Raw genomic sequence first — 17493 nt, forward strand, 5'->3', positions numbered from 1 at the left:
GAACCAAGCTAGGTGTGCAGGCCTGGATTATCTGGTTTTATGTTTATATGTGCTTAGCTGTGAAAGTATTGGCTGTAAAGACTAGTGCCTCATACACATACATGCTTTTGCATCTAGCAATGTAGGTAACGCCCCTCCTGTGAACTCTGCAATGATCACACTAGGGATGTGCAGCTAGGGAAGCCTGGGTGCCGCTCCATTGCTCCTCCCAGGAGAGTCTGGACTGTCTGCAGGCGTGTGACTGAGTTTACACGGTGTTCACAGTGGGGAAGGAGGGCTGCAGGAGTACAGGTAGACAGATGTTTTGGTATTTTCTTGCAGGCAAGACCTCATGTTTAGGTTTGCCTTAAACATGCTAGGTAGCCAAGGATGATTTTGAACTTCTGATCCCTATCTCTCCACACAAATTACTGGGATTGTAAGCATGTACTGCCATCACCTGCTTAGGGTGGAGATTCTTGGGGGAGTTGCTCCTAGACAGGCCCTGTACTTCCTCTGCTTCTCCAAATGTCCCAGACCTCTCCTTGACACCCCTTAGAGCCACCACCAACCCAGCTCCCCACCCCCACTGGGTTCCTAAGTGGAGTAGTGCCCTCTGGTGACAGAGTGAGGCAGTGACTCCTGCTTTGATAAACGGGACTTGGGGTTCCCCCCAAGGGCTCTTGTAGAGCTGACCACAGGCAGAGGCAAGGTATCCAAGGAATTAGGGAGGATACCTAGAGGATCCATCCCGCTACATTTTGGGTTCACAGCCCAGGCGGGTATATGGCAGGAAAGCTGCCTGAAGTGGTATTGGAAGTATGATGAAGTCTATGTCGTAGCTGGGAATAGTGGCACAAGCCTTTAATCCCAGCACTTGGAAGGCAGAAGTGGATCTCTGACTTTGAAGTCAGAGCTGGTTGCCTTTAATCCCAGCTGGTCTACATAAGGAGGTACAATTTCAACCACAGCTGAATAGTGAGAACCTGTCTTGAAAGATTAAAAAAAAAAAAATCCAAAGGGGAAAAAAAAAGAAACGTAAAGATTTATGTGTATGAGTGTTTTGTTTGCATGTACGTTGGGGGGGGGTGCACCACAAGTATGCATGATGCGTAGACGCCAGAAGAGGGTATCTCATCCTCTGGAACTGTGAGCTGCCATGTGCTTTCAATCCAATCCTGGTCCTCTGGAAGAGGAGGCAGGTGCTCTTAATTGCTGAGCCATCTCTCCAGCCTCCAAATCCGTATCTTTTTTTTGCTTTTGTTATTGAAGACAGGGTCTCTTTATTATGTAGCTCTGGCTGTCCTGGAACCTGCTCTGTGGGCCAGGCTGGCCTTGAACTCACATGTACCACCACTGCCCGGTGGATATTGGCTTAACAGCCATAGAATCTGTTCATAACAATAGGCCCACAGTTTTTATAATCTCCATGTGAAAGTATTGACAGTGGGAACTCTATGGAAACCGCACAGAACACACTGAGAATTCCAAGAGCAATAATGATAATAATTCCAAGAGTATCCGGTCTGACGTCGGGGTAGGTCTTGTCAAGATTCTGCTCAATTGTGGAGTTTATCTTCCATGCTCTCACATAGGATCTGTGGGACAAAGTCAGATAGATCCTCCTGATGCTTCTTCACTTTGCCTGGTGATATTAGGCAAGTCATTTACTCCGGGTTACACTTTCTTCAGTTCTAAAATTAAGAAATCGAATTAGATGACCTCTGTGGTCAGTCCAGTCTTCGCTGAAAGGCTTAAAAAAAATTATCTGCCTCACTTATAATACGATGCTTTTTTGATTCTTGCCGAATTTGTTTTGAACAGAAAGCCAAAGGAAAACTAGTGAGTTACTTCTTAATGAGTAATTTCTGATACATTTGTGCGAAATGCATTCTTTGACTCTGGCATTTTCTAGGGCTTATGTGTCAATCGTAGTACTACTGAGCTCGTCCGATGTCACAGGGTAGAATTAAGTACTGACCAAGTTATCAGGCAGCTGTAGCCAGTCCTGCTTCAGAAAGATCGATTCCTTCCTTCACTTTTCGCTCCCGATTTTGGAAGTAGCCAATAAATACACAGGAATGCACGTTTACTACAGAAAACTACGGATCCCAGAAGCCAATGCGCTGGGGAGGTGCTTACTGGTATCTCCAGCCCCCACTTTCCCCGCCCTTAAAACGCGGAACTTCATTTCCCAGGAGCGCTTAGATGTCCCTCCGCTGGCGCCGACGTTCTCCCCCCGCCCCACCCCGCCTCCCTGCTCGCCAGCCTCGCGCCAAGTTTCCGCGCGCGCGCGCGCGCACAGTACGTAGCATGCGAGTGACGCATAATATGTGGGCCGCTCAGGAGCCGTGGTCGCGCTGTGTGTGTGAGTGAGGGAGAGTGAGTGCGGGACCAGAGGCGGTGTGTGTGAACTGTGGCTGCTGGAGGGGTCGGGGGAGAAGCGGCCGAGCCGCCCGCGAAGGTAAGCGGGGGGAAGGAAGGCGCCGGCTCTCCGGGCGGGGCACGAGGAGACCGAGCGCGCGGCCGGCTGGGCGGGAGAGTGGGCGCCTCGCTGGGGGAGGGGCGGCACCTGCTTCGGCCGCCGGCGGCGAGGGGGCGGGCGGGACCCCCCGGGAGGCTGGGCCCGGGGCCTGACAGGACTTTCCTGTTTCTGAGCCCGGGCTCGGGGGCGGGGCCTCCAGGTGGTTCCTTCGGTCTCCTCGAGAAGCTTCCTTAGAGTAACTCTTCCGCCCGGAGTGGGGGGGCAGGGCCGTGCGCGCCTCTACCTGAAGGAGGTGCTCGTTCAATCCCTCTGGTCCTCCCGAGGCGCGGGGCGCCCTCTTCCCGGCCGCACGACCGACCCCTCGGCGGACTGTGTCTCCGCCTCCGGCCCCAGTCACCTGGGCGGGCTTTCCCCTCCTTCGGCCTCGTGCCGCCTCCCAGCGCCCGGCTCCGGGACCGGGCTAGGGGGAGGAGCTCCCCGGGAACCCCTCCTCCGTGTCCAGTGCTGGGCGGCGTGGCCGGGGAGAGGGGTGTGCGGGTGCCGGGGCTGACCCACGGTGGCCTGCCGCCGGGCTTTTCGAGAGCTTCTTCCGAGGGCTTTTAGTTGTTTGCTGTTGGGCGTTCAGGGGCGTTTGCCGCACTCTCTCCTGCTTCTGGAAGGTGTCGGTCTCTTTCCTCTTACTGCGGCGATAGCTCTCTAGTCTTTCCATTTGTTGAGGAATTAACTCTTAGAGTGTGTGTAGTAGTAAGTGACTTTTGCGTAAGTGCCTACGACTCGTTTTGTCTGCCTCGTGTTGCCTTTTTTTTTTTTTCCTCCTGGAACTCGCTCTGTAGATCAGGCTGGCCTCAAACTCAAGAGATCCGCCTGCCTCTGCCTCCCGAGTGCTGGGATTAAGGGCGTGCGCCATTAATGCCTGGCGTTCTTGTGTTCCATAACTCTTTGCAGCGAAGCCTTTTAACTTGAATGCATGTTTTAATTATTAATTTGTTATAGCACTATCTTCCTGTTGCAAGCCCTTTGTTAATGTGGAGCGTGAGAGGTTCATTGGTAGCGTCACCTGAAGGCTTTTTTCCCCATCTTGGGGTTTCAGTCATTTACCTTTAAGGCTTTTATAAGCGTATGTATTTTGACTTTAGAAGTCAATATAGTATATTTCTTCCAGATGTCAAGATTTGTGTTTGTATACAGCAGTATTTCATTAACCATTTTCTAGTGGGGATATGTATTTTGGGTGTTAAGGTAATTTGAGGAATTTTTCACATTTCTTGAGCATAGTATTTTACTGTTACATTGTTGTTCAGTTGTTAAATTTAATAAAATGTAATAAAACGAACTCCGAGTTAAATTGAAGTGGTTGGAGTTGGTTTATTACCACTGTATTGTTTTTGTAAAGCAGATAGTCATGGACAGTAATAAAGTTATGTATGATCACGTGCCAGAGTGTTGAGTTTTTGCTTAAAGTTGTAAATTCGAAATTTTCCCCTTTCCCCTTCTAGTGGTGATTGACCCAGGACCTCTCTTCCCCTTCCCTTAAGTCTTTTGAAATAGAATCTATATAACCCAGGCTGGCCTCAGACTTGTGAATGCAACTCACACAGCTTTTTAGGTGTTGTGATACCGATGTGCACCATAGGCTCGAGTTGGCCCTCCTGCCTCCCTGCCTGCCTTTCTCTTTTTTCTTCCCTCCCTCCCTCCCTCCCTCCCCCCCTCTCCCCCTCTCCCCCTCTCTTTCTCTCTCTCTTTTTTTCTTTCTTGGTGCTAGGAATTGAATTGAGGGCCTCAGGGACAGGCCTTATCATTTAGCTACACCTCTCAGCTCCTTTTAAGTAAAGGTTGCAACTTTCTTAAAGGAGTGCTGTTTCCCACCTTTTGTCTTTGCCCCAGGATCTGTTTTAACATGGACTTTATCTTAGATATGGGGGCAGTTTTTGCTGAAATAGCCATTAAGTATAGTTTAGGAAGAGGACCTATTTTGTGGTTTAATTTAAAAGTTGCAAAATGGTGGGGAAATGGTAGAATGGAGTAAAGTGTAGTAAAAAACATCTACACACAGTTACTTGCCATAATAACTCATCTATATCTTGGGTATTCTTTTGGTTTTAGAGGTTTATGCATACACATGTAAATTCACAGGTGGCAGTTCTGCACAAAGTTTTCACTTTGATTTTTGTATTTAATTATTTGAGCTGGGTGGTGGTAGCACACACCTTTAAGCCCAACTCGATTCAAGACCAGCCTGATCTACAGAGTGAATTACAGGAGAGCCAGGGCTTCACAAAGAAACCCTGTCTCAAAAAGAACAACCAACCAACCAAAATATATTTGAGAATCAGTTTAAATTAGTTTGACCAAAAAGTTGGTTCAGTTCTAACTTTTAGTTTTTTGGATGATGTTTTGGGGATGACAGAGCCTAAGAACCACCCTCTACACCCTTTCTTTTTGTAACAGCCCTGGCTGTCCTAGAACTTGATTTTGTAGACCAGTCTGGCCTAGAAACTAACAGAGATCTTCCTGTCTCTGATCCTGAATTTGTTTTTTGAAACGGAATCTTACAGAACAAAACAAAAACCCTTCTAGTAGAAAAGCTAAATTAAGTGAATACCTTTAGTTTAAACAGTTAACTGCTTTCCTGTATATTCTTTCTCCCTGTGTTTAGTTTGTGGAATTAGGTTTCTCTCTGTAGCCCTGGCTGTCCTGTAACTCACTCCATAGACAAGACTGGCCTCAAACTCAGATCTGCCTGCCTCTGCTGGGATTAAAGACATGCACCACCACCAGACTGGCTTATTTATTTATTTATTTTGGTTTTTTTGAGACAGAGTTTCTCTGTGTAACTTTGGAGCCTGTCCTGGATCTCACTCTGTAGACCAGGCTGGTCTCGAACTCACAGAGATCTGCCTGCTCTGCTTCCCGAGTCCTGGGATTTAAAGGCATGTGCCACCACAGCCCAGCCAGACTGGCTTTTTAAATATATGCTAAAGTTCAGACCCAGGGTTTTGTAATAACATGCAAATGTTCTACCACTGTCCTGGATCTGCAACTCTTGTGTGTGTTTCTAACTTGAATTATAGAATTTTACTGTTTTAATGTTCTTGAATTTCCCCTTCATTACATTTTTTTTTTTTTTAAAGATAGAATTTCTCTGTGTAGACCAGGCTGGCCTTGAACTCACAGATCTGCCTGCCTCTGCCTTCCAAGTGCTGGGATTAAAGGTATGTGCCACAACTGCCCAGCTACTTTCTTGTTCTTTAAAAATTATTTTTTCTTAAAAATATTTTTTCTTGCCGGGTGGTGGTGGTGCACGCCTTTAATCCCAGCACTTGGGAGGCAGAGGCAGGTGGATCTCTGTGAGTTTGAGGCCAGCCAGGGCTACAGAGTGAGTTCCAGGAAAGGCTCCAAAACTACACAGAGAAAATCTGTCTCAAAAATTTTTCTTTAAATTGTGCTAATAGGTGGAGGAACATTGAAAATGGTATGTTAATGCAGTAGGTATGATGGTGCACACTTGTAATCCCAGTACTCAGGTGGCTGAAGCTGAACAATCATGAATTTGAGTTCAAGCCCAAGTTACATAGTGACACCCTGTCTCAAAACAACAAAAACAACAAAAACCAACAAACCACAGGCTACATGAGTGTCTTAGGGTTTCTATTACTGTGAAGAGATACCATGACAACTCTGTATTATAAAGGAAAACATTTAATTGGGGTAGCTTACAGTTTCAGAGGTTTAGTCCACTATCATCATGGTGGGACATGGAGGTGTGCAGGCAGGCATAGTGCTGGAGAAAGAGCTGAGAGTTCTGTATCGATCTGCAGGCAGCAGGAGCCTGTGTCCACACTGGATGCATCTTGAGCATAGGAGACCTCCACAGTGATACATTTGCTTCAAAAAGGCCATACCTCCTAATAGTGCCACTCCCTATGAGCTTATGTGGGCCAATTATATTCAAACTACTACAATGGGCCTAGTGTGGCGGGCCTAAAGGCCCAGGACTCAGAGCTGATCCAGGAATATCCAAGGCTCAATCAAGGTCTACGTGGCTGACAGAGTGAGTTTAAGGACAGTTTGGGAAACTAGACCCTTCAAAAAAACAAAACAAAGCAAAAAAAACAACAACAAAAAATACAAGCCGGGCAGTAGTGGCAGTAAAAGCCTTTAATCCCAGCACTGGGAGGCAGATCTCTGAGTTTGAGGCCAGCCTGGTCTACGGAACTAGTTCCAGGACAGCTAAGGCTATATAAAAAGAAACCCTGTCAGAGAAACAAAAAGATCAAAACCCTACAAAAATATTAACAACCCAAAAAAACCAAAACTAATAACCTTAAACAAACAAACAACAAAAAAAAAACCAACAAAAAAAATACAAAAAACCCCCAAGGGCTAGGGTTGTAACTCAGTAGTACAGTTCTTACTAACATGAGAAGGCCCTGTGTTCAATCCCTGTTACTGTCAAAGAACAAAACAAAAATGTCAACCAAAGTAAGTGAAAGCAGTGCAAAACTGTAACAGTGTGTGTATTCTAGAAGGCTGATTGCTTAAGTGCATTCCTTTATAGTTTTTTGTTTGTTTGTTTATCAAAACCCTCGCTGTTTTGGAACTTTTGTAGACTAGGCTGATCTCAGACTTAAGAGATCCACCTGCCTCTGCCTCCCAAGTATTGGAACTAAAGATGTGTATTCCCATGCCTAGCTTTTTCTTTTCCTGACTGTCCTGCAACTCACAGAGATGTTCCTACCTTTTGTCTCCCAAGTGCTAGGTTTAAAGGCATGGTGAGTTTTTTTTTGTTTTTTGTTTTTTGTTTTTTGAGACAGGGTTTCTCTGTGTAGCTTTGCGCCTTTCCTGGAACTCACTTGGTAGACCAGGCTGGCCTCGAACTCACAGAGATCTGCCTGGCTCTGCCTCCCGAGTGCTGGGATTAAAGGCCTGCGCCACCACCGCCCGGTGAGTTTTTTTTTTTTTTAACCTCCATTAAAAATATGGCAAAAAAACGCCGGGCGGTGGTGGCGCACGCCTTTAATCCCAGCACTCGGGAGGCAGAGGCAGGCGGATCTTTGTGAGTTCGAGGCCAGCCTGGGCTACCAAGTGAGTTCCAGGAAAGGCGCAAAGCTACACAGAGAAACCCTGTCTCGAAAAAAAAAAAAAAAAAAGAAAAAAAAAAAAGAAAAAAATATGGCAAAAAATAAAAAGGGGCTAGACTGTTCTTATGTAGTACAGCACTTGTCTAGCATGCATGAAGCTCAGTTCAATCCTCAGCACTGCACAAGCCTCTGTAATGGTTATATATCTCTAATCCTACTTCTTGGGAGGTAGAAGCAGGAGGATCAGAAAATAAAAGTCATTCTTGGGTATAAAATGAGTTCAAAACAAGCCTAGGCATTACATATTCTGCCTTTAAAAAAAATTGTAAGCCTGGTGTGGTGGCTACATGGTGAGTTTTAAGTCAACTGGAGCTACTAGTGAGAGCCTGTCTCCCCATCCCCAAAGACTGTCAATTTACAACCCAGTGGTATTTAGTAGATTCACAATTGATGGCAGCTATCATCTCTTTAGTTTCAGGGTCTCCCTTCCTGTTCATTTTGAAGACAGGGTCTCTCTGTGTGGCCCTAGCTGGAGTAAAAATATATAGACCAGGCTGGCCTCAGACTCTAACTTATCCTTTACCTACTACCTTCACACTTTTCTTTTTTGTAGGAACTATGTCAGATGTCTTTGTTTATTTCTCACTCTTTTGAATTCTTTAGGCCAAGCCATGACTACGGTAGTGGTGCATGTGGACTCCAAAGCTGAGCTCACTACCCTGCTGGAGCAGTGGGAAAAGGACCATGGCAGTGGGCAGGATATGGTACCTATCCTTACCAGGTAAGAATAGCCTCCCCCCCCCCCCCCACAACCTTATTTTACTTTTTATATATACAAAACAATATTTTTTAAAAAATGGGTGTATTGGTGATAGCAAGATGGCTGAGCAGTTAAGAACATTTACACCCATGTTGGGCTTCTCATAACTGCCTGTAACTCTAGCTCTAAGGGACCTGACTCCTCTTCTCATCTCTGTAGTACCCTATGCATGTGTTTACGTACACACACACACACACACACACACACACACACACACACACACACACAATGATTTTAGAAGGAAATAAAAGAATATTTTGACAGAATTGGATTTTTTAAAATTTTTGCTTATTCCTCTCCATCTCCCCCCCCCCCCTCCCCCCAAGAAAGAGTTTCTTTGTGTAGCATTGGAGCCTGTCCTGGAACTTGCTCTGTAGACCAGGCTGGCCTTGAACTCACAGAGATCCACCTGCCTCATGAGTGCTGGGATTAAAGGTGTGCGCCACCGCGGGGGGGGGGGGGGGGGGGGAGGGGGGGGCGGCTCTTTTTGCTTTTTAATTTTTCTTTCTTTTTTATTTATTTATTTATTCTTTTTCCAAGACAAGGTTTCTCTGTGTGGCCCTATTTGCCTTGGAACTCACTCTGTAGACCAGGCTGGCCTTGAACTCAAAGATCTGCCTGCCTCTGCCTCCTGAGTGATGGGATTAAAGATGTGCGCCACCACCGTCCAGCACTTTTTATTTTCTTATGTTTCATTTCAGGCCATTTCTCCTAATCTTCCTTCATAAGTTCTTCCCCTGCATTCATTTTTTCTTTTTTTAAATAACATTTATTGTGTGAGCATGTGCCAGCCATATGTGTGGCGGTCAGAGAACTTGCAGGAGCCTTTACCCGCTCCCCATCCTCACTCCACAGGCCTATAGAATGCCTCAGGCTTGCCTGCCTATCACATGAAACACTGTCTCAGAAACAGGACCAAAAAAATCCACTGTTCTACATAGTGAGGTCCAGGCCAACCAGGGTTGGTACATATCTTGTCTTTAAAAAAAACCCAAAAAGTTAAAAAGCAGGGCTGGCTAGATGGCTTAGTGGGCAAAAGTGAATTTGTCCTCTGACTTAATGCACATACTAATAATAAAGTCTGAAGAATAAATACTGAAACTATTTAAAAAGATATTTGGAATTTAGCCAAAATGATTTAAGAGAATGTAAATATTGGGAGAAGAGAGATAGTTTAGTTGGTAAAGTGCCTGCATTGTAAGCATGAGGACCTGAGTTCAGATCTTTAGCATCTATGCAAACAAACAAACCAACAAAACAAACAAGGTATGAGTTTGTGTTTATAACCCTAATACAGGCGGATGGAGACAAGTGAGTTTCTGGAGCTCATTGGCCAGCAAGTATAGCCAGTTGGCAAGTTCTGATTTCAGTGAGAGATGGACACTGTGTCAGAAGATGAGATGGAGAATGATAAAAGAATATTTTTGAGATTTGGGCTGCAAATCTTTAGATAATATTTAAGAAAGGAAAAGTTGTTGGATGTGGTGGTGTGTGCCTTTTATCCCAGCACTTAGGAAGCAGAGGCAGGAGGTTGAGTTTGGGACAGCCTGGCCTATGTAGTGAGTTTCAGGACAGCCAGGGCTATGTAGCAAGACCCAATAATAAAAAAAGTAAAATAAAATAAAAATAAAAAATAGGAAAAGGAAAATTCAGGACTGGAGAGATGGTGTAGTGGTTAAAAGTACTGACTAGACCTGGGTTCAATTCCCAGCACCTACATGGCTGTTCACAACTCTCTGTAATTCTAGTTAAAGGGATCTGAATCCTCTTCTGGCTTCCATGGGCAACCAGGCACACATGTGGTACACATAATACATACATGCAGATAGTCACTCATTCGCATAAAAATAAAGTATTTTAAAAAGTTTAAAACTAGAAGAAAGGGAAATTTTTGGGGCTGGAGAAATGGCTCAATGATTACAAGTACATAGTGCTCTTTAAGAGGACCCAAATTTGGTTCCCAATACCCATATTGTGTGGCTCACAACCACCAATAACTCCAGCTCCTGGTGATTAAGCTGCTTTTTCTGGCCTCATGTGCACGTACCCCCACACAGGCACATACATTTTGAAAAGTGGGAAATTTAGCTGGACTTGGTGACATATCCCTTAGGCAGGTGGAGCTCTATGAATTGAGGTTAGCCTGGTCTATATAGAGTTTCAGGACATCCAAGAGACCCACATGGTGGAAGGAGAGAACTAACTCTTGGCGGTTGTTCTTTGACCTCCACATATGCTGTCATGATATGCTTGCACATACATGCATGCATACATATACAAAAAGAAAAATGTAATAAAAAGTGAGGAATTCAGTTTTGTATAGCTAAATCATGTAGGCAAGTTTGACTTGGGAGGTAGATAGCATACAGTTAGAGAGTTGTTATTATAATAGATTGAAGGATTAAACTAAGCTTAAAATCGATATATAAAATGTCTCTAAAAAAGACCAAAATATCAGACTTGTTTAGGGTACTCAAGTAATTCTGTTGTTTTCATCAAGTGTGTAGGAATAGAACTAGGCATAGTGACACGAACTTTTTTTTTTTTTTTTTTTTTTTTTTTTTTTGGTTTTTCGAGACAGGGTTTCTCTGCGTAGCTTTGCGCCTTTCCTGGAGCTCACTTGGTAGCCCAGGCTGGCCTCGAACTCACAGAGATCCGCCTGGCTCTGCCTCCCGAGTGCTGGGATTAAAGGCGTGCGCCACCACCGCCCGGCTTGTGACACGAACTTTTAATGCCTTTGTTTGGCAAGCAGAGATTAGTATCATGGGTGTGAGGTCATCCTCACCTTCATAAGGAGTTAGAGCCTACCCTGGACTACATCAGATTTTGCCACAAAAAAATAAAATGGGAGAGGGGGATGTTGCTGAGGGAGATAGCTTAATTACTAAAGTACTTGTCTTTCAAGTGTTGAGTATGAGTCCCAGAACCAAGTGTTTAAAACAAGCAAACAAAAAAGTCAGGCCTGGTGATGTATACTAGTAATCCCAGTGCTGGGAAGGATGATAAAGGCGGATCTCTGAGGCTTGCTGATCAGCCTACCTATCCTGTTTGGTGAGGTCCAGTCCAGTGAGAGACCCTGCCTCAAAGAAAAGCCATGTGGACTGCATTCCTGAGGAATAATACTTAGGATTGTCTTTTGGCCTCCACATGTATGTACACATGTATACCCGTATACACAAGAATCAAAAAAAGGAGTTCATGAATAAAAAGGAATTTGATATCATAGCATGAATGTTTTTGCAGAAGGCTCCTGGTATGATAAGTTTATATGATTCTATTTATGTAAAATTCTAGAACAGGCAAAACATATCTCTAGTAAGTAAAAGCAGAATGGTTACTTGGGGCCCTGGTGGAGGCCTAGATGGTGGAAGGAACATAGGCTAACAAAGAGAAAACGAAATGGCCCTGAAGTAGGAATGAACTTAGGTTCTTTGAAAAGCAGGGGTCATGTGTTTGAAGTTTAATAAAAGAGAATAGAAGAAGCATTCACAAAACTGGTAGAAGCTAGATAATTTCAGGCTGTGTAGTACTTGGACTTAATTCAAGGAATATAGTTAGTCTCTGGAAGCTGGAGACAGAAATGCATTAAGTAAAACAGAAGTAGAACACAGGAGCTGCAAAGTGGGTGTTAGAAGTCGTTCCGGTAGTTAAATGGTAGTGGGCTGTTTAAGGATGGCAGTGGTCAGATTTGGAGATGATTGGTAGCAGGAGATGTCTGGTAGGTAGAGTTATAGGAATTGCTGAGGTGGATGAGGAGAATGAATTTTTTTTTTTTTTAAAAGCCCAGATGCCTTGAACTTGATGTGTAGCTCAGAGTGGCTTCAACCTTGAAATTTAGCCTTCTGATTGCTGTGAGAACAGGCATGTGCTACCATGCCTATTTGAAAATGAAGATTTAATGAAGACTTGTTGACTTTAAGTTTCTGAGGTGATAGTAGTAGTGTTTTGTGATGCGAGGAAGTTTAGAGAAGAATAAGATTGAGAGTGGAAATTATGTTATGAGGTGATTATTTAGATTTTGTTATTCAGGAAAATCATGTTTTTCTGTTTTACATCTTGACTATTGATTGATTGTTGTCAATAGTACATTTTTTTGAATTTTACTTTTTCTTTTTTTTCTAACATGGTCTTGATGTATGGCCCTGACTGTCCTGATGATGCTCACTGTGTAGCCCAGGTTGCCCTTGAATTTAAAAGCAGGCCTCCTGCCTCAACCTCCTGAGTGTTGGGATTTTGGGTGTGTACTACAGTGCGTGGCATTTTTTGTATGCTTGTTCAGAGTTGACTCTTTTCTTCTTGTGCTAGGATGTCAGAATTAATTGAAAAAGAAACTGAAGAATATCGTAAAGGAGATCCAGACCCATTTGATGATCGACATCCTGGTAAGATGTGTACTCTTATGTCTGACTTTTTTATTTTCCAATTATTTTGAAAGTGGGTCTTGCTATATTGCTCAGACAGGCCTAAAACTCTTGATTTTCCACTATGGCCTTATGAGTAGCTGAGATACAGGCATGGTCTACTGTGCCTATGTGTTCTTTTTTCTTATAAAAGAAAATTGTTGGGCTTTGCAGATGGCTTGGTGGGTAGAAGTGCCGGCTGCAAGCATGACAGGCTGAATTTTGTTTGATCCTTAGAGGTCATGTAAACGTAAAGGAGAGAACCATTCAAGGTTGTTGTCTTGAGTTTTGTACATGTGCTGTGATGTACTGTGGCATGTTCATATACACACACATACATCACATCCCTCCAACACACAGATAATAGTAAAAAACAATTAAAAGGAAAATTGTTAATAGTACTTTTCAATTGATAGTGTCCTTTTTTTTCCCCCTTTGTTTTTTTTTTTTTTTTTCAAGACAGGGTTTCTCTGTGTAGCTTTGTGCCTTTCCTGGAACTCACTTGGTAGCCCAGGCTGGCCTCGAACTCACAGAGATCCGCCTGGCTCTGCCTCCCGAGTGCTGGGATTAAAGGCCTGCACCACCACCGCCCGGCTCCCCCTTTGGTTTTTAGAGATAGGATTTTCTGTGTAGCCTGGCTGTCCTGGAACTTGCTCTGTAGACCAGGCTGGCCTCAATCTCAAGAGGTCTGCCTGTCTCTGCCTCCTGAGTACTGGGATTCAAGGCATATGCCACCACTGCCTGGCTCTCTGTGGTAAATACCTTCTTATATTTTTGCTGGGCATGGTGGCACATATCTTTAATCCCAGCACTTGGGAAGCAGAGGCTGTGGATTTCTGTGAGTTTGTGGCCAGCCTGACTTAAATGAAGTGAGTTCCAGGCTAGCCAGGAGCCAGGATTCCATATTGAGACCCTCTCAAATTTTTTTCTTTTTCTTTTTTTTTGCTATTTCTCAAAGTGAGACAAAGAGTTCTAGTAAAATGGTAATATTTGTGATAAGTCAGGTGTGGTGGCATAACTCATAAGAGATATGCTTACCACTGCCTCTCAAGTTGCTGGGATTAAAGGTTTGAGCCACCACTGCCCAGCAATTTCTTTCTTTCTGTGTGTGTGGGGTGGTGGTGGGAGGATTATATGTTTGTGTGTGTATGTGTAGGCAGAAGTTTCCCTGTGCCACAGCTGCTTACCAAATAACTGACACAGAAACTCAATGTTAATTACAAATGCTCAGCCTATAGCTCGGGCTTGTTACTAGCTAACTCTTCCACTTAAATTAATCCATATTTCTTATCTATGCTTTGACTTGGTACCTTTTCTCAGTATGGAATGCCCATCTTGTTCTCTGTGCATCTGTCAACAATTCTCTCACTCTACATCCCAATATCCTCAGTTTGATTGTCCTGCCTAACTTCATTCTGCCTTGCTATAGGCCAATCTTCTTCTTTATTAACCAGTGAGAGTAATACATATTCACAGGGTACAGAAGGATTATTCCACAGCATTTCTCCCTTTTTGTCTAATTAAAAGGGAGGTTTTAACCTTAACTTAGTAAAACTATATATAACAAGCAGTTATTAAGTAAGAATTAGTTACAATATCTAGTTTATTTATATTTGGCAAAATTAAGGAAAACATGCTATCATCTATCTTATCTTTGTGAGTCCCAAGTTTTGTTATCTAATTTACCTTCATAACTAAGTAAAACTAAAACTAACTTTTTAGTCTTCAGCTCTATCAGAGATCCCAGAAGGGTGAAATGTTGCTCAATGATAGGGATATCTCACTGCCTGAACAGTCACTCAAAGTTCTACTGTAATGTTTGGGCATCCATCTTTGGCCCATAGGCCTAGTGTATCTGACAGACTTTCCGGTGAAGCAGGAATTCTGAAGGACTGTCCTACCTTGTCTTGACAAAATTTGGCAGTTGCCTTTTTTGCATCTTGCTGGTCCAGTTTGGACAATAACTGTCAGCAGTTGAGGCAAGGGCAGTTTCTTTGCCCACATACATGGCTAGCTTTTGCTATAAAGAAAACAAACTCCATATGGAGTTTTTTCTATGCCCATCATCTTCTCTGAAGTAGATTGGTGCTGCTAGGAGCAGACATGTCTCATTGTCATGAAAAGCCTTAGATAAATATATTAAATGCCATATTCTGTAGGTCTTTGAAATGTTTGAAGACCATTTATCTAAATATATCTGTTTATGACTTTGAAAATATATCTAACATGATTGATTATAAGTTTGACTAATATAGCTAACTATTAAGCTGAAATTTTTAATTATACATTACATTTTTAAATGAGTTACATAAGAACAATAACCCAGAGGAGTAGAAATATACAGTATTACAATATTACCTTTAAATTTATATTAATATACAAAAATCCATACCAATGTAAAATATTTAAGACTCGTAGTTGCTGTTTTGATTTAAAAGTAGATTCAGTAATCTACTTTTTATCCTTTCATTTCTATATCCTATCCCTCTTTTTTTTTCCTTTAGAAAGAGACCTTTGAATTTAACTTTGTTTAGCCTTTTTCTTGACTATGATCAATAACAATTTGTAACCAACCCCCCTTTAATGACAATAAACATCAATAACCCATTTTTTTGGGAATGTGGGCATAGTTCTTTAGACTATTTTGTGTTTGGAGGTGCTGGTAATCTTTGGACTGTGAGAAAATTTATGATAATGGTTAAGTCTTGGCTGCAGTATTCTGTGAGGCTGGATCATCCCAGTCAGCATCCTTGAAGCTGTTCTGGATGTTGGATCATTTGGGCCATCTGTTTTTACTTGTGTCTGGTCCCCTTGTTCTGAAAATACATAAACTTTTAAAGGTAACATACATATCTGTTTTCCTTCCTTCCTTCCTTCCTTCCTTCCTTCCTTCCTTCCTTCCTTCCTTCCTTCCTTCCTTCTTTCTTTTTTTTTTTTTTTTTTTTTTTTGTTGTTGTTTCGAGACAGGGTTTCTCTGTGTAGTTTTGGTGCCTGTCTTGGATCTCACTCTGTAGACCAGGCCAGAGGTCTGCCTGGCTTTGCCTCCTGATTGCTGGGATTAATGGCTTGTGCACCACCACCACTCTGCTACATATCTGTATTAATACAAGTATAGGCTGTGTATTTTACATAAGTCATCCAAAGATGATTCTTTTGTTACATGTTTAAGCAAATAAAATATACATTTTGTGTCTTGTAGTTCTTCTAGGTGCTCTCCCTTGGTTCCCTGAGAGCCTAGTCTCATGGCAGAGGTATGTTTACTGCCCCACCTCAGGGAAGTTTCTGGGTCTACGCTGGCCGTTACCCAGCAGTGTGTCGCCAGCTGCTTACAAGCACCATTTAGTGTTTGGCAGCAGGGCCTCTAAAAAGAGCCACCCTTTATTGCCGCTAGCATTGAGCCAAGGAAACCTGTCACGCCTCTGCTCATTGTCAGCAAACAGCTCAGTGGAGAAAAGGCGGTTACCAAGAAGCTGTGTTTGACTGCATCTGTCGGCAACTCTGTCACTCTGCTTTTCTTCATTCCAGCATCCTCAGTTTGATTGTCCTGCCTAACTTTATCCTGCCTTGCTATAGGCCAGTCAGCTTCATTATTAACCAGTGAGAGTAATACATATTCACAGGGTACAGAAGGATTATCCCACAGCATGTATTTTCATATACATGTTAGTATGTGAGTGCACTTTTTTGTTGGTTTGTGTGCATGTAGAGGCCAGAGGTCACCTTAAGTTATTGTCCCTTAGGAGCTATCCATCTGGTTCTTAGGGTCTCTTGCTGGGACTTAGGGCTCCCAGTTTGGCTAGGATGGCTGGTGTAGTGGGATTTCAAGTGTGCACCGCCATGCCTGGCTTTTTACATGGGTTTCAGGGATCAAACTCAGGTCCTTATGTTTGCGTGATAAGTACTTTAGTGACTAATCTATTTACCCAGCCCCTAGAGAATGATTCTTTCTTTAAAATTTGTGTTGCTTTGCGCCTTTCCTGGAACTCGCTTTGGAGACCAGGCTGGCCTCGAACTCACAGAGATCCGCCTGGCTCTGCCTCCCGAGTGCTGGGATTAAAGGCGTGCGCCACCACCGCCCGGCGCTACTTTTTTTTGAGGCAAGATCTCACTATATAACTCCAGATGGGTGTGTAAAGTTGGCCTCATAGAGCTATTCCTGCCTCTGCCTCCCAAGTGCTGGGATTAAAGATGTGTGCCACCATGTCTAGTCCTAAAAATGTTTCTTATTAAATTTACTCAAAGAATCTTGTCTTTGTTTCTGTTTATTTTTGCTGACAGTTTATTAGTTATATTTATAAGAACCCAGATGTTATTCTATAGGTCTGATTTGTTTGACAGGATTACCTATTCCTTTGTGCCTCCCTCTTCTTTTGGTAGGTCGAGCTGATCCAGAGTGTATGCTGGGCCACTTGCTGAGAATACTCTTCAAGAATGATGATTTCATGAATGCAGTAGGTTTGCTTTTTCTTTCCTCCAGAAATTATCAGAAGATAATCATACATTTGATTATTTATTTAATAGTTTTCTGTCACCTTAAAACTTTGTTAAAGTTGAGAATAGAGTGGTTAGATTTTTTTTTTTTAATTTGGTTATTGAAAAAGTAATTGAGCTGCTTTTTTGACAAAGTTCTGGTTGTGATGAAATTATTTTCTGTTTGGAGGTAGAAAATGATGGGAACCAGTGTGATAGTTTATGTATGTAAGCAGTCCTAGCACTTGGCAGGCTGAG

At 43.1% G+C, this 17493-nt stretch overlaps 1 protein-coding gene across 25 annotated transcripts in view; it reads left to right on the forward strand.

The window, feature by feature from the left end:
- Window positions 1-17493, forward strand: part of Dcaf1 (DDB1 and CUL4 associated factor 1) — a 76413-nt gene that overhangs the window by 5440 nt on the left and 53480 nt on the right. For 20 of the 25 annotated variants that reach the window (XR_013052507.1, XR_013052505.1, XR_013052502.1 and 17 more), the window contains exons 2-4: window positions 8209-8326; window positions 12671-12747; window positions 17143-17216. Coding sequence is in view for 11 of the 25 variants with exons in the window: in XM_076575475.1 (XP_076431590.1) it covers window positions 8209-8326; window positions 12671-12747; window positions 17143-17216 (269 nt within the window). In the remaining 14 variants the exon portion in view is untranslated. Of the gene's footprint in view, window positions 1-2275; window positions 2444-8208; window positions 8327-12670; window positions 12748-17142; window positions 17217-17493 lie in introns of those variants that run through there. The other 5 variants (XR_013052510.1, XM_076575477.1, XM_076575482.1 and 2 more) reach the window with 2 other exon arrangements.

The sequence above is a fragment of the Peromyscus maniculatus genome, chromosome 7 (genome assembly GCF_049852395.1).
Source record: "Peromyscus maniculatus bairdii isolate BWxNUB_F1_BW_parent chromosome 7, HU_Pman_BW_mat_3.1, whole genome shotgun sequence".
Taxonomy (NCBI): domain Eukaryota; kingdom Metazoa; phylum Chordata; class Mammalia; order Rodentia; family Cricetidae; genus Peromyscus; species Peromyscus maniculatus.